At 42.6% G+C, this 20,167-nt stretch overlaps 1 protein-coding gene across 2 annotated transcripts in view; it reads right to left on the reverse strand.

Annotated features, from left to right (window-relative positions):
* Mme (membrane metalloendopeptidase) overlaps positions 1–20,167 on the reverse strand; it is an 83,943-nt gene that overhangs the window by 39,746 nt on the left and 24,030 nt on the right. For both annotated transcript variants that reach the window (XM_040754357.1, XM_005077929.4), the window contains exons 4-8: positions 11,568–11,729; positions 10,556–10,636; positions 10,362–10,457; positions 10,142–10,260; positions 8,682–8,747 (exon numbers count right to left, since the gene is read on the reverse strand). In XM_040754357.1, coding sequence (XP_040610291.1) covers positions 8,682–8,747; positions 10,142–10,260; positions 10,362–10,457; positions 10,556–10,636; positions 11,568–11,729 — 524 coding nt within the window. The remainder of the gene's footprint in view (positions 1–8,681; positions 8,748–10,141; positions 10,261–10,361; positions 10,458–10,555; positions 10,637–11,567; positions 11,730–20,167) is intronic.

A 20,167-nucleotide genomic window follows, 5' to 3' on the forward strand; every position in this document is an offset into this window, starting at 1 on the left:
AATGTACTGTGACCTGTGAAAAACATTAAATACTAAATAGACAGTTCCCTGGAGACGGGGGCTTTCTCTGTTGAGGGATATGCTGTAATGTTATGACTACCTGGGTAGTGCTTTCTTCCAAGCTTTTCAATAGGATAAGCTATTTTGGGGCGGGGGGAGTCTTTGAATTTGCATTTAAGAACCCAATCACTAAGGTAGTAGGAATGAGAGATAATTTCATATAAGTGATTGCCAGCTTCTCTCTTTTCCTATTAAAAGCTAATCAGAGTTCTTGTTTCTCTTAGAAGTAAACAAGTATGTCTGGTTTCTTACCTCACGGGACCACCTAGTCCAAAGTATAAGAATGCAGTGTATTCAATTAACTATATTTCACAGCACATAAATTCATCTGCTTTCATCAGGGAATTACTACTGGCTGTGAAGGAGATGGTAATTTGAATTTTCTAATATCAATCTTTTGAGATTCCTCTTTGTTATATGAGATACACTTGTTAATGAGGAGAGAAAACAACAAGAATCCTTCCGTGTACTTGGTTGATTCTAAAGTCTAGCTCTTCTTCTTTGAAAATATACCTGATGGAGGATGTGGAGGAAGGGGAACACTCCTCCACTGCTGGTGGGAGTGCCAACTTGTACAGCCACTCTGGAAATCAGTATGGAGATTCCTCAGGAAAATGGGAATCAGCCTACCAGCAATTCCACTCTTAGGCATATATCCAAAAAGATGCACATTCATACAACAAGCACATCTGTTCCACTACATTTATAGCAGCATTATTTGTAATAGACAGAACCTAGAAACAACCTAGATGCCCCTCAACTGAAGAGTGGATAGAGAAAATGTGGTACATCTACACAGTGGAGTACTACTCAGCGGAAGAAAACAATGGAATCTTGAAATTCTCAGGCAAATGGATGGCACTGGAAGAAACCATCCTGAGTGAGGTAACCCAGTCACAAAAGGACAAACATAGTAATTACTCACTCATATATGGATTTTAGTCATGGAGCAGGGGAGTGCCAGTCTACAATGCCACCACCAGTGAGTCTGGGAAACAGGGAGGACCCTAAGAGAGATATGCATGGTACCCCAGAGAAGGGGAATGGGATAGGATCTCCTCAGCAGATTGGGAACATAGGAGGAGGGGACAGGGAGCTGGAAGAAAGAGATGGGGAGAAGAGGAGGGGAGAGGAGGACAAGGGGGAGCAGGAAGGTTGAGTTGGAGGAAGAATGGAGGAGAGCAGGATGACAGATACCATAGTAGAGGGAGCCATTATAGGTTTGAGGAGAGATCTGGCACTAGTGAAATTTCCAGAGCTCTATAAGGATGACACCAACTGGCAATCGAAGCAATAGTGGGGAGACTACCTTAAATGTCCTTCCCTGATAATGACATTGATGACTACCTTATATGACATCCTAGAGCCTTCATCCGGTGATTGATGGAAGCAGAGGTAGACACACACAGTTAAACACTGAACTGAACCCCTGAAACCCAACTGCAGAGAGGGATGAGTGATGAGCAAAGGCATCAAGACCGGCCTGGTGAAGCCCACAGAGACAGCTGACCTGAACAAGGGGGAGCTCATGGACCCCAGACTGATGGCTGAGAGGTCAGCATGGGACTGATTCAGGCCCCCTAAATTTGGGTTTCAGTAAGGAGGCCTCAGCAATCTGTGGGGCCTCAGATAGTAGACCAGTATTTATCCCTGGTGTACAAATGTACTTAGGGAGCCCATTCCACATGGAGAGTACTGTCAACCTGAACACATGGGGGAGGGTCTAGGCCCTGCCCCGGATGATGTGACAGACTTTGGAGATCCCCCATGGAGGGCCTCACCCTCCCTTGGGAGGAGAGAGAGGATGGGGTGGGGGATTTGGTGGGGGACGGGGGAGGAGAGGAGGGAGAGGGAGCTGGAATTGACATGTGAGGCAAGCTTGTTTGTAATTTTTAAAAAATGTACCTCATGACTGTGGAGTCTTGGTGGATGACATCACAACCCAACTTTTTAGGCCTGCTGAACTGGTGAGAGCCCCTGTTGCTAGCTCTGGGCACACTTGCACAGAATGCAGTGTTTTGGTGAATGAGGTGCAGCCTGATGGCCACACCCTCATTAAATCATGTATTGTAGCATCATTTCTTCCCAAGTTCCTGCAGTAATCGTCAGGACTCAATCTCACTGACTCAATCTCACTGCCATAAAAATTCTAACCAAAGGCTGTAACTTCTGGTTATTTTTAAACATGTAGCATGCCAAATGATATCAAGTATATGGATTTGGAGAAACCGAGATATTTTTGAAAATGAAGATTAGTTTTCCTTTCTTGTGATTTAGAGAAGATTTAGTTTTCAGGGAAGTGACAAGAACAAGCTCTTGTTTTGTAATAGTTGTGTCTTTGAAGAGACAGTAAGTTGAGGGTCATTTCAGTGGGGAAGAATCTGGAAACACCTCGAATCCCTTTGTTTAAAAAAAAGATTATAAATTCTAACACTGACAAAAGTAGTTTTAAGGTGATAATTGCATTAAAAAGAAAGCATAAAATCCATATAGTAGCAATTTTGTGGGATTTTAAACCACACATTAGAAAAAATGATATTTACTAATCCTAACATCATGGAGTCTTGCTTGACTACAATGATTTCTGTTTTACAATAGCAGATAGTGGTATTTATGACCTGGCTTCCCAATTCTGGGGGAAAAACTGTTTTTTATTAGACTCCCTAAAGAGTAACACAGCAAGGCCATTTTGCTATTATCCTTCAGACTTTAATATCCTTCCTAATAAATGACATCTAGATCCAGGAAAGAGAAGAAAGCTCTCCAATCAGATTGAATGATGGCTGGGCAGTGGTGTTGCATGCCTTTAATCCTTGCAATTGGGAGGCAGAGGCAGGCTGGTCTCTGTGAGTTTGAGGTCAGCCTGCTCTACAAAGCTACACAGAGAAATCCTGTCTTGAAAAATCAAAACCAAACCAAACCAAACCAAACAACAACAACAAAATAAAAACTGATTGATTGATGTCTGGGTACCCTGGTGGTGACCTATAAAGAACAGGAGTTCCATATCCAGATATTTTCAGCTGTCTGTCTTTTCCTCCCTCTGAAGAAAATCTACAAATTGGAGACCAAGAAGCAACTGAGAAGTCACAGAACTCTGCTCGCGTTAGATATTAATGCTGGGGAACATTTAAGTATCACTCAGGAAGCTTACTGATAGAATCGACAAAGCATACCAAGGACACCATTCTAGAAATGTGCTTCCCATCTAAAGGGCTCAGAAACTTCCTATCAGGCAACATGCAACTGCTGGCACAGACTTGCTCTCCGCACGGGGACTGCGTATGGAGAGCTGCATACCTGTTCCTGGAAACCAGGGACAAGACATAGCTGAACCCAAAAGCAACTCTACGACAGGACTTGTAGAATACAGGACCCAAGAGGATCTACCTTGACCCAGGGAGATATGTGGGTAGATTATCAGAAAGAACCTGGAGGTTTATACAAGGTTTTGCATATGCAGGTGACAGGAATCTTCACAAACTGCTTTCGATCTCTAAAAGTTCTTTTCTAAAATTTACTGAGTTGAAAATAAACTGGCCCTTTATGTTTTGTTAACTGCATCTACCAAGACTGGGTAAAACCGTTTAGCTTCCTTCTGGTATCCAGAAGGAACAAAATGAGGCCAGTGGTTTTCCTTGTACCCTATGAATGTCAGCACTAGTACACAGAGAAGCTGAGAAGCTTAAAGCACACATTTTGTCTATGATGAGTGGGCTGAGTGGACCATCTTGGGTTTATCTTAGATCCACTTGTTCTCACCAAGTCCACCATCCTCTTCCACATAAAGGACCAAGTGAGGCCCTCTACACTACAGCACAGTCCACACAATGCAGCCAGAGAGATCTTTTCAGAGGTCCAAATGAACAGAGTCTAAATTGTTCATCTACTCATTAATCCGTCAGTACATCACCATTTTATTATCATTGCAATACTTCCTCAATTTACATTACTGCCTTTTCCACTTTTGTCTTTTATTCTTGCATCACTTGAGGTCAGTGACAGCAAACATATTGTCTCCAGGTTCCCACCGCCTGGAAGAGTTGCCACACTGTTACAAGTTATTTACTAAACAAAAATTTTGAAGTTAAAATATAAGTGTATCAAGACGGCTTCACTCATTTCCACTCAACATCTCCAGACCACAGCAACTTTTATTAACTTGCTCTTTGGGCAAGCAAGCAAGTAAAATCTCTACATTTAATCTCAGTCTGTTTGAGCATGCTCATCTCTGTTTAAGTCTTGGCTTGTGCTTTTTCCTGGAATTTAGCGAATTTGGGGGTGGGGTGGGGTATCCTGTATTTTCTCTTATTTAGACACACAGGCCTTGGGTCATCTCTTTCTCTCTTTGATATACTACGGCCATGTTTCAAGCCCTTTATCCTTATCCCTAAAATGCCTCCATGTTTTATGGTCTCACCGGTTTTAGAAGAGCTTTAAATTAATTTATAGCTCTTGCCTTCCTCTTTCTAACCATGCCTTACATCATTCTAACCATAGTTTCTCTCCTCCAACTTGTGCCTCCTCAGACTCAACTTCTCACTGAAGGGTTTCCTCATTTTATTTTATCTCTAAATACATGGTTCAGCCAAGTATTTTGTTGATGGACAAACAAAAACGTAAAAGAATCATGATAGTTTTTCCAGTAGTGGAATGTGAGAAGTAACTGCCCAGAGTCCTGTCAGTGGTACATTCAGAATAGGTATGGAAACTACTGCCCTAGCCTATTCTGCCTTTTCAGACAAGCATTCTATAGAACGTGAGAACATCTGTAACCACAGGCAAGTATTTTAGGTTTCCAGCCTACAGATTTCTTTGCAAAGAAGGAGAAGGTTATTAGGCTTAATGAAGCAAAAAGGTAGAGAAAAAGAAACCTGGAGACCAATCCTAATTGGTTCAGGGTCCTTTCTTGGGGAAGGCTATTTCTGAAGAGAATTAAGATTATTTCTCGTGTGAGATGGTTGACTGAAATTCCAAGATTGGGAATGATTATCTTTCATGGGCAATGTATACCCTTCACATTGTTTTCTCAGAATAAGTATTTACACTTTTGTTTTGCATCGCATTACTTCTGTCTTTTTAAGGGCAGTCTATCATTAACTATCTCCTCTGATAATCAGAATAGCTACGGATTCTCTTGTCAAAGGAGAGATCTAGCAAGATAGACTCATTTCTAAACTCATTTTGAGAAAAGTTGTCATTAAACGTAGACATGGTGCACATGTATTCATTCCTGAGAAATTTATCTACAGGTAATTTCTTGAGATTCAGTATGTACCCTCATTGACAAGAAGCTAATGAAGAGAACATTTACAGCTTTTATGGTTGAACTGACTTCATGGTACTCCTAGGCAGTATGTATAGGCTACTGTGACCACTAAATGAGAACAAAATCATGCTTTCAACGTATGGAAATTAAGTCATCTGGGAACTAATGATACGTATAGCCTTTGGTAGGCAAAGTCATATTGGGCTCATGGAACTTAAGTCCAGCAAGTCATCATAATACCACTCATGAAGACCTGGGCATTTGATGAATTCTCTTCTGTTAATTTTCTGTGTTGGGTTCTATTCTTGTTGGGTGTATTTCAGCCCAGTATCTTAGTGCATTCTCTTCACAGAGGACCAAATGGGCCTGAGTGAATCAGTCTCCTTTCCTCTCACCATTATCTTTTAGGATCTGTATGTAACTCCCTTCCAGTTCCAGAGAGAAAATGACTATATAAACATCTGATCGAAGCTGATTTTCCTATCCATATTATTATTCTACCTTAAATTCTGGGATGCTCAAGAAAAGTAGAAGCTGAGGTGTGTTGCTTTTGATGGCCTCTCTGGTACATTGCTAACCACGCAAAGGAGAACCACGGTCAACATTTTCCAAACCCATCCACAAGAATGAAAAGGATAGAAAAGTTACAAACTAAGTTTACAAGCCCGACTGACCCTAAAGCCAGGCAAAGAAAAACAGTGGACAAATATCCATGATGCTGATCAGAGTAAAATCCTCAGTAAAATGCTGATAAGTTTAATGATAGGTGTCTGACAGAACATAAAACGACTTTTTATCTGTGATTAAGATAAACTTGTGTCAGGAAAAGTATGTAAGTATCACTCCATAATAATCAGTAGATGCAGCACATTATATTAACAAAATGAAGTACAAAACCACATGGTCATCTCAAATGATGGAAAGACTCAGCATAATTCTAGAGAAAACTTTCAACAGCGTAAGTTCAAGAGGAACACACGTCAGCACACAAAAGTCCACGGTGACAAGTCCGTCCAGAGCTAACATAAGCCTTGCCGGTGAAAAGTCGAACACTTTGCCTCCAAGAACAGAAACAAGACAAGGATTGTCTGGCCCAGCCAGAACAATTAAGGTAATCACAAGAAATAAATGGTGTCTCTACACAGGAAAGGAAACAGTGAAATGGACTGTCAGCCAATGGCACGATCTCATATATAGAAAATGCTAAGGGTGTCATAAAAAATACTGTTAGGACTGAAAACAGTTAAAAGAAACCTACCCCCAAATATCAGTAGCACTTATGCAAAAATATACTGAATTACTTGACTTAGAAATGAAAGAAAAAAATCCAATTTATAATAGCATCAAAAACAGGACTAAATTCAGCTGATATTTTCCTAACCTCCTTTACATTTAGTGGGAACGGCATGACAGTCCCGCCAGCCTGGGGGCCACGGAGTAAAACCCTTTCTCAAAAATCAAAGAAACCTATTAGTTAAAAAAAAAATAGAGGAAACGGTCGGCACTTCCCTTCCTTTCTATTTCCCTCTGGCCTTAAACATGAATATGGCAGGGCGAGCCAATTCTGGCATGTGCACTAACATGAATTCCAGAGGAGTTTGGGATTAGAAGAACAAAATTAAAGGCCACTGAGCCCACAGGGAGTCCCATGTGTCCTACCTCACCTGGGCTGCTGGCTTTGAGACAGGAAAGGGAAATAGAGATATTGTTATTTGCTATAGGCACTATAATTTTGAGTATCATTGTTACTTCAGCTCAGACAAAACCCAACCCAGTACCAGCTCACATGCTTAAAGAGAGAAGAGAGTCAGTGTAAGTCAGGGAATCATCGAGATGAGGGCTACACAGACGCAGGGAATGAAGCCCTGTCTCCGTGGCGTGGGCTAGAACAGTTCTGGCTGCACAGCCTTTTGAAAATGCAAACTTGGGGTCTCTAATGCTAGAGGCATAGCCGGAAAATATGTGTGTTGCCAAGTGAAGGCCCCGGTTCTGCAACGGATGGACAACGCTTCAAAGTTTGACATAGAGCAAGTCTCGCAGCTTGGATGGAAAAAAAAATGTCTCTGTATCAGATGCAAAGCCCAGGGGGCCAGTTTGTCACCTGCATGACATTATGGACTAATGCTGGAGAAAAGTTTACAAAACACTCTATCATCTTCATAAGAGCTTATCAAAGAAAAAAAAGAAGAAACTTCACCACCTCGACTATCAGGTATGGTTTGATATCAGAGATGACAAACTATAAGGTAAAAACTATCTAAGGGTTGGAAAACACTGACAGATTACAGAGTGCAGTTGTGAATATGAACAGCTCTTGGGCTGAAAATGATAAGAAGCAAGCTGACACTCCCCCTTCACTTTTAATTCTGCAACAGGAAACAAGCGGGACACTTCTTAAAGCCAACCGAGTTGCAGCACACACAGAAACTAGATCACTCAGATATCCTACACCCATTTAATTACCTGTGCTATTAATTATGGCCTTCGAACTTTCAATGTATATACCTTACTTAATTTCAGTGTTGTGTGTCCACTCAAACAGATAGCTTATTCCATGTTGTCTGAACTTAACATGAATTCACGACACCGTCACGTTTAGCTAATAATTTTAGCCAAGAAGCGATTCCAGTCACAACACCACAATATGACTCTTTAGGACCATGAAAAGCAATCATAATTTTCTTCTGTGTTTCAAAACGAGTTGTGAAACAATCATCTACAGGACACCCATCTTCCTTCTGATAACTAATCACGATCAACATTGCTCATTTTGTCTGTTGGGGTTTCTTGCATCAGTAAGCACACTTTCACAACAGCCTAAGGTAGGAAAGCATGTGAGACAGTAAACACGGGATCCTGCTCAACAGCAGCTCTGTTGGGTGTGATGTCCGTGGCTTAGATGTTACGGGAAAGCGAGTAGATGCTCCTATCTGCATAGTATTCTCTGGAAAAGTTCTGGAAAGGGGATCTTTCGCTGGACAAGTCAATCCCTAGTCCTTACTGACAACGTTCTACACTACGGCTAATCTAACACTTTGCTTTTCATCAAATGATCCAATTTAGATGTGAACAGAAACATTTTAAACTGATTTTTTAAGTGTGTCATGTGACTTAAAAACTAAGAATGAACATTTACACGAGGAATTCCAAGCTTCCTCAGTTGACTTCCATTAGTCTAGTGGGAATGTTGGTTCTATCAAAGGAAACATCAGCACTGTGGGGCTTTGGTATTTCTCCGGCAACGAATGTAAGGAGTTTTCAGTTTGGCTCTAGTCCTTTTCGCTATTAAAGGTTTGCACAGATGACTGTGCAATCTGTGTCTGATTCTTTTTCTCCCTCTGCTTTCATTTACCTCTTTATATATTCCAGTACACTCATAGTAGTCTCTGGAAGGGAGGCCAAGTCGAGGCTGGTCAAACTATAAAGGAAAAATATACATCAAAGAAAACAAATTATTCAGCGAGTAAAACATTTGGATAAAATACAAGTAGGCCCACTCTCCCTGCTGTTTCTAAGAGCAGCAATCAGAAATGGAGTAAATAAATAACTAGAAAAGGTTTCTGCGCTACTTGCAAGTGACAAATGCATGGGCAGTTAAACAATCCGGGGAATTTCATTGTGGACATGTGAATGAAACTAGGAAAAATTGAACTAAAAATTACCCTGGAAAAGATTTTAAATTCAGAGCAGAAGGTAAAAGCAAAGAAAAGAGTTTGAAGACCCTGGCCCAGTGAGTTACTCGATTACACATGTACAGGACTTCCCAGTTTCTGGATATTCTAATAGGGTCCCTTGGGTCACATGTTTGTCTGAACCCCCTTAACTGGGGGTATATTCTAACTGGTAGAAGAAAGTTGTCCTTCAAGTTGATTTGGTGTGTGGTAGTGGACGCATGGAAAAAACCACTATAGTTAGTCACTCTACAACCTATTGGCCGGGGTAAATCTTGCCAGGAATGCTGAGATTGTCTACCAACGAGGCAGAGAGAAAGACTCCCCAAGAGGTGTATGCTCAGAAGGCTTTTAGCAGGCGCGGCTGTGGTTGCCTGTGCAAGAAAAGTTTTAGTTGCTCCTGTGCATGGCTTCACCTTGGTCACCAATGCAAAGGGCAGGTGGGCACACTGGCAGCTTTGAGAGCCTGCTTCCTATGCAGGACACAGCAGATCGGGGGTGTACTAGTGACCTAGAGCACTGATAGGTTATGGTGGGAACCCCTGAAGATTTGAGGGGTCCGACCCCATCCAGCAGAAATAGACCCAAAAGGGATGTGTAGAAAGAGCTACACCACATCTCCCCATGAAGCGCCCTCAGAAGGATAGTATTTCATTTACCTTAACTGAGATTAAAAGCACAAGCACTCTTTAGTGAGAACCAAAACCTGTGTGCGGAATCCCTTTCAGGGTTTTTGTTTTTGTTTTTGTTTTTGTTTTAATTTTTTAATCAAAGAGGAATTTTTGGTTTCCAGGCCCACATTACTTTATACAAACCAAAGCATGAAACATGCAAAGAAACCGGGAGCCGTTTTCATAATGAGAGGATCCTAGGAAGTTCTCTATAATAGAAACAACAGAGAGAGAGAGAGAGAGAGAGAGAGAGAGAGAGAGAGAGAGAGAGAGAGCCGAGTGTCTGAACGTATCATTAACAAAAGTCTATTAACACGGAGCCTCAGGGCCGAGATCTGGGGGCATGGATTTATTGCCCCCTAGTTCATGCAACGAAAGGGAGAATTCGTGTTACTCAAATACCAATGAAAACAATGCACATGGAAATTTCACTACAAGTTACAGATAGCTGTGGCTGCCTACACACTTACATGAATTATGTGGTGGGTAGAATTCTTATCATCGGTGCCAACAAAAAAATTAATGAGGACTTTTTTCCCATATTTAGAATTCAGTTGTGCAATGGATTTCTCAGCTGTCCAAGAAGTACCTAAAGGGACAGAAGGTGAAGGGTGTTTTCTGAAGCTTTGTTTCATTAGCATTGCTATAATATGGAAATTATTAATTTCAAAAAGAGGGGCTATGTCTTACCATATGTTTGTTCCCAGTTTTCTGATGCTACCGGCCACCCATATATATCTGGCAATAGTTTGAGCAGAGGTTGTCCTCCTCTGTTTTCAATAGCAGCTTTTTGGAACAAAGAAAATGCATTCAAGATGGGGTTATGTGTGTTCTATTCGTATTCTGTTACCAATATATACATATTTCAAATAAAGAATACTTACACTCATTTATACAAGACCTGTATAAGGTTTTTGCCTTCTGTACTGCTACTATGTCTTCAGTTTTGGGCTCTTCAAGGACATCTGAAATAGGGCATTTTGTGAAATGCGTCATCAGAACTGCTGATTTGGGGCTGTTGCTGACATTTTTTCAACATAGGTCTAATTGATAATAAGTGTTTTCTCCCTCCCCGCTCCTAAATCATGGGAAAAGTCAAACCATCATTCCTAGAACAGATGTGGGGTTTGTTCCTCTAACCAAGTTACATGTAAGTCTTTTTCAGTGGGCTGTATATGTGTGTGTGTGTGCATATGAGTGAGTGTGTGTGTGTGCATATGAGTGAGTGTGTGTGTGTGTGTGTGTTTATCAGCCTCAGGTACCAATTACTTTTCTTGAATTTCAGATCAAAAGCAAAACAAATAGTGCAAAGGAATTTGGGACTTAGTGCAGATAATCCTCTTGATGACTAGAACATAATTATCTTTGTGTGAATGTGCAATGCATGATCCAAATGGATTGTTCTCCCTGCTTAGGTATTAAAACATAGAAAACTCCCATTTTTTTCCTAAAAAGTAACTTCTAGAAGATAACTGGATGGATGGAGATAGCAGAGATGAGTCTAAACATTCTCCAATTTTCAGGGAAGACAAAGCCTGGCAAAATCTTCAGTAACTTTAACACCACACCAGACTGAGTAGGGGAGTCAGTGGAAGTAGCTCAGTAGCAACCAACCATTAAATGTTTCCCTTCTACAAAGTGACTTGAAGATATCATCACTAGGGATGAAGAGCTTTAGAACTCGTGTATATAGAATTAAAGAAGAGATGCCAACGCATCCATTTTGGTGTCTACTACCCTCAGAGTAACTCAATGGAGGTGTGCAAATCTTGAAGGAAATATCAACTCTAATCTTTTGCAAAAATCTCCCTTAATGGCAAGCAGCTCCATCTTTTTTTTAAAAAAATGGATGTCAGAGGGAAAAAAATCCAATTGACAGACACAGTCAACACTAACCTTTCAAGATGACTTCTAGCTCATCTCTTAAAATGTCAAAATTACTGTATCGGGAGCTGGTCTCAGGAATGACGTTGCGTTTCAACCAGCCCCCGCAGGCATATTTGAAGAAGTCTGTACACGGCTCAACAGAGGCATCCATGTTCTGGATCAGTCGAGCAGCTGCGAGACCGGAGAAAGGACCAGATGAGATGGAGATGTATTGTTTACCTAGGCTGGGAAGAGGAAGGGTTGGGGGCTCTACCTTCTTCCCATCTGCTGCACAGAGGCTCTTTTCTTGCATTTATACCATGGTCCATTCTGACAGCATCATGAGTAGTGCATTTCTACAGACCCCTGTCCCTTTACTGTTACAGCGGGCTCATTTTATTTCCGAGTGGCTCAAATCCCCTATCCTAAATCCCCACCTTTCCCTAACGTGTCTCCTTGCACCTGGATCCCCAGTAACTGAACTTCCTGTTATTCACTGCTCCAAGAAAAAAGACTTATAGGACTACTCTGTTATGGCCACCTTGGCCTGCGGTTAGCACAGCGTCATTCTGCACTCTGGTAACTTTTAATTGCTGTTTGCTTTTCAGGGTGCTGGGTCTTTCACATTACACCTGAAACTTTAAAGGATGCAGGGCTGACTGCCAATGGAGTTCTTTATCAGCCCAGTAAGGAGTGGAAGCCTGCCATTAGTCTTTGTATCTTGCCGACGGTTCTTTAAAATTTTATCACACTTTCATTCGTGTGTGTATGTGTATACAGGTGTGCCACGGCATGGGTGTAAGGTCAGAGGACAACTCGTGGGATTTGGTGCTCTCCTTCAACCCTGTGGGTCCCAGGATCAAATTCAAATTGCCAGGTTTGGGGACAGGAGCCTTCACCCACTTACAAGATCTCAAAATTAAAACTCATGCCCAATTTGCATTTGTTTATGGAGAGTCTGTTATAAAAGCTTGTGAGATTTTCTGAAGCCCACTCTCACCACATCTTTGAAAACTGTGATAAATACACAACACTATTTACAGTGTATAAGACATGTGTGTTTAGGTGCTTTATCTGGTAAAATATGAATTATTGCACTCTGAAGATTAGAATAAGGCACAAGGCTCATCTACTCGACACATGCAGTACAGCAGAGCCACCCCCTCCCACCCCCCACCCCCCACCCCCGCAATCCACCAGGGTTTCTTTCTCACAGTAGGTTCAACTGTTTTGCGGTGAAAATAAAGGAACAATTGGGAATTCATTGGTGTCGGCAGAGTATACATGCTCAAGTGAGCTTCCAAAAGTACTTCGCTTTCTGAACCAATTAACTAATTACCTGAAAACTTCAAGCAATTGCTGAGCTGTGTGCACTTTTTCTTTTTTTCAACTTGGTATAGTAAATAAGTTTTGCAGCTGAACTTCAAGCCCCTAATTCTAAGCACCTTTTGGGTGTGTCTGCTTGCTGAAGACCTCACACCTAACTCTTAAAACTCCCTCGGAGTTAACCACAAACCAGTCACCTTTCAACTTCCACGCTGTGGTATACGGTAAGGTACATTGTTAGCACAGACCCTCAGGATTGAGTTCTAGAGTGAGTAAGGCTGCATTTCCTCCACGCCTTTGCTAACTTTAATTCCTTAGCTTATTTTCTATGTCTCCTTTTCCATGCTCAATATCAACCCCATGTACATCTTCATTTTCTGCTGATTAATTCATCCCGCTGGCTCTCTCTCCCTCTCTCTGTCTCTGTCTCTCTCTCTCTATCTATATGTATATATACATATATTCTATACATATATATTTTCTACTCTTCTTTAAGGTTAAACTCCCTAGAGACCCTATTGCTCTGGTCACAACATTACTAAAAACAAAAATGTCAGTAGCATGTCCTTTCCCTGGTTAAATGACAAAGGCTTTAACTTGGTCTTGAGACCATCCTCTTCCCACAACCCTATCTATATCTAATTCACCTCTGTTCCTATAAGACAGGTCTACGGAGTGTGCGGGAACACGCCCATGTTCCCTAGCCCCGACCCTTTGCTTCCTCATCCCACACCCCACATCTCACGTGCCTTCTCTGCTTCTTTCCAGCCCTACCTGCCACTCAACGTTTGGCTCATGTCCCATTTCTTCCCTAAAATTTTTGTGACGCTGAGCTACACACTATGCCTCTCTCTCTTAGACTCCGCAGGTTAACTGCCTCACTCAGTCTTTAGCGTTCGGGTGAGATGCTTCTTGGAGCTTTTCATTGTCTCCTCACCGGTTTACGGATGTCATTAATCCTTTTGCATCTCCACCAACTGGCATCTATTAGTGGGCGCAGTTATGTGTCTGCTCTGAGTTCTCCTCTCCTCCCACCAGTCAGCTCAGTTCTGGTTTTAGTGCCTCCAAAAGTCCACTCTATTTGTTCCAGTCCAAGTCTTTACTCTGTGTCAAGCTATGTTCTTTCCCAAGCCTTGGCCCCAGGCCCCACTCACCCCAGTCCACCCTACACTCTGCAAACAGATTCATGTTCTTGAAACATTTCAGCAAGGTGTATTCCAGCCCAGGTTTCAATGCAGTCCTTTACATTCATTAAAACAAGCAAAAGCCCAAAGAAACAAAACCAAACCAAGCCAACCCACCAACCAAACAACCAACCAACCAAATAAACAAACAAACAAGAACCACCCCAGGGATTCCACAGCATATTTTTAACCTGATACAGCTAATGACGCCTCTGTCTTTATTTCCTCCCATGAATCACCTGCCCCAGTCAGATCAGTTTCTGCTGTGAAATAGCTCAGTTTTCTGCTTCTAGAACTCAGACTTGGTTGTCCCAGCCCCCATCTTCTGCTACTGCATCTTTTGGATTTCTTCACCTTTGTGAACTGCGAGCATTTTTAAAGCCCAGCTTAAATCCTCCACCTTGACAAAGACCCACAACACCCATGTCAGCCTGTATTGTACTCATCAAGTGGGAACAAATTCGACTTCCCCAAAACCTAAACTCCAGCTCCGTAAAGGGAATAGATTCACTCCGCAGTTCTCCCAGGACCACACACTGCTGGCTCCCAGACCCCACCAGGAAGATCTACCCTTAACACAACAGGGCAAGATAAGAAAACCTAAAAATTGCTGGGCGGTGGTGGCGCACGCCTTTGATGCCAGCCCTCAGGAGGCAGAGGCAGGCGGATCTCTGTGGGTTCAAGACCAGCCAGGTCTATAGAGTGCATTCCTGGGTTGCACAGAGAAATCATCTCAAAGCCAGAGAGAGACAGAGAGAGACAGAGAGAGAGAGGGAGAGAGAGAGGGAGGAAGATGATGAGATGACGACAAAGAAATAGGAGGAGGAGGAGGAGGAAGGAAGGAAGAAAAGAAGAAAGAAAAGAAAGAAAGAAAGAAAGAAAGAAAGAAAGAAAGAAAGAAAGAAAGAAAGAAAGAAGAAAAACCTAAAAATGGTAGGGAAGAAAAAATTTCCTTGGACTCTAAAGGAAACAAAGACACGACAGCAGGAGAACATGAAATCAACGCCCCCCGTTAAGAAGATTGCCATGTAAAGTGGAAACCCCACAAACGTGGAGCCTGAACACACAAACCAAAGACCTAGAACTACACTCTGAACAAATTTTTTTCAAGCTTTTCTGCTTGAAACCCTGAAGGTTGCTGTTGTAAAAGCCACTGGCATCTGGGGAACAAGTCCACTCACTCTCTCTCCTAGGAAGTGGGTGACTTACGTGAACACTGTAGGAACTGCGCAGTCTACTGAACAGTCACGAAGAAGTGACAAGCATGCACGGCGAACACTTGGAGCGGAAGGTAAGTCTTGTTGCCCATTTGGAATGCCACACGCCCCACCCATCAAATGCTTTGAATGAAAATAATGATGTCGGCTGAAATTCTGAGCTCATGAGTATGAAAAAAAAATCAGTCCCCGAGTGCATGTGAACTTCCCACACCCAGCATAAGGGAAACGGATTAGTGATCCCTCTCAGGCCGGCTTTCCTTGCTGGATCCTAGCATCTGTACTAGCCCAGAGAAACGGCACTCTCCTTAATGGCGAGCTGGGAAGAGGCAGCTTTGCTAGCTCCTTCCAGTGCCTCTCGGTAAATCCCATTGACCAGAGCTCACTCTGAGTGTCAGTGCTTCTGAATCACTTCAAAGAAAGTCCTGTTACGATGAATATTTGGGGGCCATAGGCCAACAAGTCAAGTCGCAGGCAAGCACTTATAAGCTGAGTCTTTGATGAATCTTCCTTTAATCTCTTACCATGGGCTGATTCTCATTTTGCGCCGTATCCTCCAAAACGCCACTGTCCTGGCTTTTCTTTGAAGTCAGCAGTAGACATGTGGGTAGGAGGACCAGAGCTAACATGCACAATAGTCAAAACTGGTTACAATTCCCTTTCTGTTTCGGGCTGTGTTTCAAATTGCTGGATGTCCACCCACAGCCACACCTCCCTCTGCCCTTCAGAAGTCTCGTTAAACATCAGTTTCTGGATAAATGACTGTGTTTTAAAGCCAAACAAAACTATTCTACTTCAATAAGTAGACATAAAAAGGCAAACGTGTTGATATGGAATGTTGTTCAGCAGGTTGCAAGTGGAGAGAAAAAAATGCTACAGTGTAGAAAAGCCCTATGTAAAAGCGCCAAAACTAGATGCTGGGGGTAATTACTATAGTTATATCTACTGGGACAGGGCTGTGGGGGTGTTTAATTTTGTATTATTTGCTTATCTTTATTTCCCAATTTGTATTAGATGAATATGCATTCATTACCCTTGCTACAAAGAAAAGGTTAATTTTTAAAATAGTCACATAAAGACAAGCAAAGTAATCTTCCATTAATAATGAGCTTATTTCTTATAAACGACAATTCTGAATGTTCTTGGGCTGATAAATGGCGCACCATTTTTTCCTCTAACTAATCTTCTCATAACATTCTCCCAACTTATTTGACTCTGGGAATTTAAAAACAAGCTCAGCCAGCATCTGGGGAAGTCAATAATTACCATGTTCATTACCGAGGGTGTATTGTGTGGGCATGAGACTTGGCGATGGAATATAAAGCTAGGGAAACGTTTTGGTATTTAAGCCAGAGAGACTTCCTCTGAATTCCAAAGTTCTGTGGCTGCTTAGTTGCACATGGCCAAGGGTAACCTTCCTACGATCGGCAAGCAAGTGAATGTGAGAAGCAAAAAAACACTTCCTCCTTGGTGTGTGCGGGTCTGTGCGCAGGCTTGCCTCATGGGATGGCCCAGGAGGTTGGGGCATGTGACTAACAGAGTTTCCCATGGGCTTCTCCTCTACTGCCTCTCAAATGTGCTCTCTTTCGTTCGTCCATGCTTTGCCTTCCTCTACACTTTTCCCTGCCACCCTCCAGTCATAGAGTCCCCCCCGCCCCGCACGCCGCCCCCCCCACCTCCTTGCAGGAGAAAGTCAGGGCAGAGTGTCAGGGACTGGAGCATCAGACCGGAGTAAGTAGTGTAAGCCGTACTGGGGCAGGCAGGAATGGAATGTGGGCCAATATGGAACCTGTCTGACAGAGAGATCTGTCTGACCAGCACCCTGGGTTATGGAGACCCCCCCCCAAAAAAATCTCAGCAAAAAGTGTAGGGAGCAGAACTTTCCAACCCTGACAGAAAGGCTTCGAAAACACACAGTTACCGTGGGATCTATTCTTGACCAACTACGTCGGTTTGGAGGGTGATCCCAGAATTCCTAAGGTTTCCTTACTGATTCTCATAGGCAGCAGATTGAACGAGCGATGAAACAGAGAGACAGGGGCCCGAAAGATGGACTGTCAAAAACTAAAGAGGTCTTGTGTTTCTCAACTCAGATGTACATCCTCCTCAAGCGGGAAACCACTCATAGGACAACATGTATCGAGCGGCAGGGTCTGCTGAGTTTCTAGGAACCTTCCCTGCACCCTTCCCTGTGTCTCATGCCCAAGGCCTCTCCCACAAGCTTCACACACTTACTGACACTACCTGCGTGGACGTAAGCCTCCACCGGTCCTGGCCAGACAATACCTATGACTCAGTTTCTCCTGGAGGTTCAGGATGTACGGCAAGAAGTGGTCTTTTCCAGTCTTCCATTGTCTCTCTTTGCTCTGAGTCCCAGGCAGGGACATATCTCAGTGGCCAAGGGCTAGGCTAGCAAGTATGAAAACCAGGGATGTAGCTCAGATCTCATACGAAAGTCAGGGCAGTCACTGGTCTGTCTTTGAACGCCAATGGTTCCACGCCGCACAGTCTCTTTCCCACCTGTTCCCTGCTGTCCTACAATACCAATAGTGCACTAACGAAATATAGGATTTGGGGTCGGGTGGCGGTGGCCCACGCCTTTGATGCCAGCACTGGGGAGACATAGGCAGATGGATCTCTGTGGGTTCGAGGCCAGCCTTGTGTACAAAGTGAGTTCCAGGACAGGCAGGGCTGTTACACAGAGAAACCCTGCCTCGAAAAACAAAACAAAACAAAACAAAACAACAAAAACAAGTAAAAGGGATTTGTGGCACTAAAATAACAAATATTTTAATGTTTATATGAGATTATTTCCTAGATGCCAGTTTTCTGGTCCTGTATGTACACTACTAACTGTAACAGCAACTCCCCACATTTGTCCCATGCTCCGGGGGCAAGCGTCCAGGAAACAAAGGCAGCCTGAAGTCAGTGAGATTGTCTGGCGGCAGAGGAACACAACACACAGCACTGCAGTACTTCCTCAGAGACTTCATTTTTTAAACCTGATTCCTACTTAGCAGGTCATCAATGCTTCCCAAAAGAATGAAGTATACATTCTTGGTAACTTCAAAGCAAATATGGGCGATTCTTATTACTGATGGGCTTCCTGATGTACAAAGTCAATACTGAACTTATGTGCCCTGAATCACAGGCCTTAGAGAAAACAGTCAATACACTGACCCAAACCTAAACTAGTTGTGTGCTTCTGTTTAAGGATCTCACTGAGAATATACCATCGATCTCTGACATGGCACCAACAGCCCACACAAATTACTCTTGGTTACAGCCTTCTTGTTTGGCTCAGTGAGTACAGGTGTGAATGGACTTTCAAACGCTTTTCTCTTCACGTCTAGGAATCCCTGCGAAAGAGCCTGAGCTATTGACTTTGGGATTAAAATTAAATTTTAGTGCCAAGGCAAATTATCAAACACAGGGAAACATCTATGAAAATCAACGAAATGGGCAAAGCAAAGCCAAACATTAGAATGCAAAACATTTATTTCTCAATTACTATTCCATTTAAAGACTGTTCTGACAGGGCTGGAGAGATGGCTCAGCTGTTAAGAGCAATGGCTGCTCTTCTAGAGGACCTGGGTTCAATTACCAGCACCCACAATGGCAGCTCACAACTGTCTGTTACTACAGTTCCAGGGAACCCAGCACCCTCATGCAGACATACAGGCAAGCAAACACCAATGCACAAAAAGTAATAGATAGATAGATAGATAGATAGATAATAAATACTTTCTGTCATTGTGAATTAGATTAAGTGGATCAGGTGTCTGTTTATAACACATGCACCAAATAGATAACCCTCTCTAGTCTATGGCTAAATTCCTTCATTGATTCCTGTTCTGCATTGAAGAGGGATTTAGGGAATTGCACAGGAGCAGAAATGTGTTCAGCCTGTTCTTTCCAAATTGCTCTAAGCCTTCTGATACCAGGTTCCAAATAACATTTTGACTTTGGCATCTTAAAAATAACTGAATATCCCAAAAGTATCCAAACAAGGTCAGAGACATGTTAGGACTGCCAACAGCAGATGACTACATTATGACTACATTAACAGACACTAAGCCTGATATTACTTGTCAGACAACGTCAGCTAATTAAAAAAAATCTCCTTTGACAACATTCTGAAGGTAATGGCAACTTCATTCCTCTACCCTTAGCCCTCAACTAATGTAAAGGCATAGCTGTAACATTTAGAAAGAACACAGGGAACACAGGGAAATGCAAAATGATCACCATTCAGAAGGCAGCAATATGCAGACTACAATCTGGGGGACCATTCCTGAAAAGAAAATGACCCTAAAGCTTAATAAAATCAAACAGCTTTTATTACAAACATTATGGATTCCTTCACAAGACACTCTGCATTTTTTTTAAATGATGAAAGCCCCTGCCTCCAAATTTCTCTTGTGTTGTGTTGGCTAAAGAAAAATGGGGTGTGGTGGGACTTTGGCTAAAGAAAAATGGGGTGTGGTGGGACTGAATTAATCTGCACAGTGGCTTATCACTTAATTCAAGCACTCCCATGAACCACTGTTTTATGCTGCAGCCCAAGCCATCTAATGCTAAGACTTACAGTTGTTACATGGGTCAGCACAGAAAAAAGTCATTGCTGGTGCTGGAGATGCTGTAGATTAGTTGGTATAGTGCTCACCCAGAATGCCCATAGCCCTGGGTGCAACCCCTAACACCAGGGTACTAGCTCATGCTTGTAATCTCAGAATACACAGGCAAAACATGAGGACTAGAAGTTTAGGTTTACTCAGCTGCACAGCAAGTTCAAGGACAGCCTTGGATGCTCAAGACTCTTGAGAAAGGAAGACCTACAACAGCCACTCAACTCTTCAAACCCCATGGAAGCTCCATGGAAAGCCTTTGGACACCGTGGAAC

This window comes from Mesocricetus auratus, unplaced genomic scaffold (genome assembly GCF_017639785.1).
Source record: "Mesocricetus auratus isolate SY011 unplaced genomic scaffold, BCM_Maur_2.0 Super-Scaffold_100011, whole genome shotgun sequence".
Classification (NCBI taxonomy): Eukaryota; Metazoa; Chordata; class Mammalia; order Rodentia; family Cricetidae; genus Mesocricetus; species Mesocricetus auratus.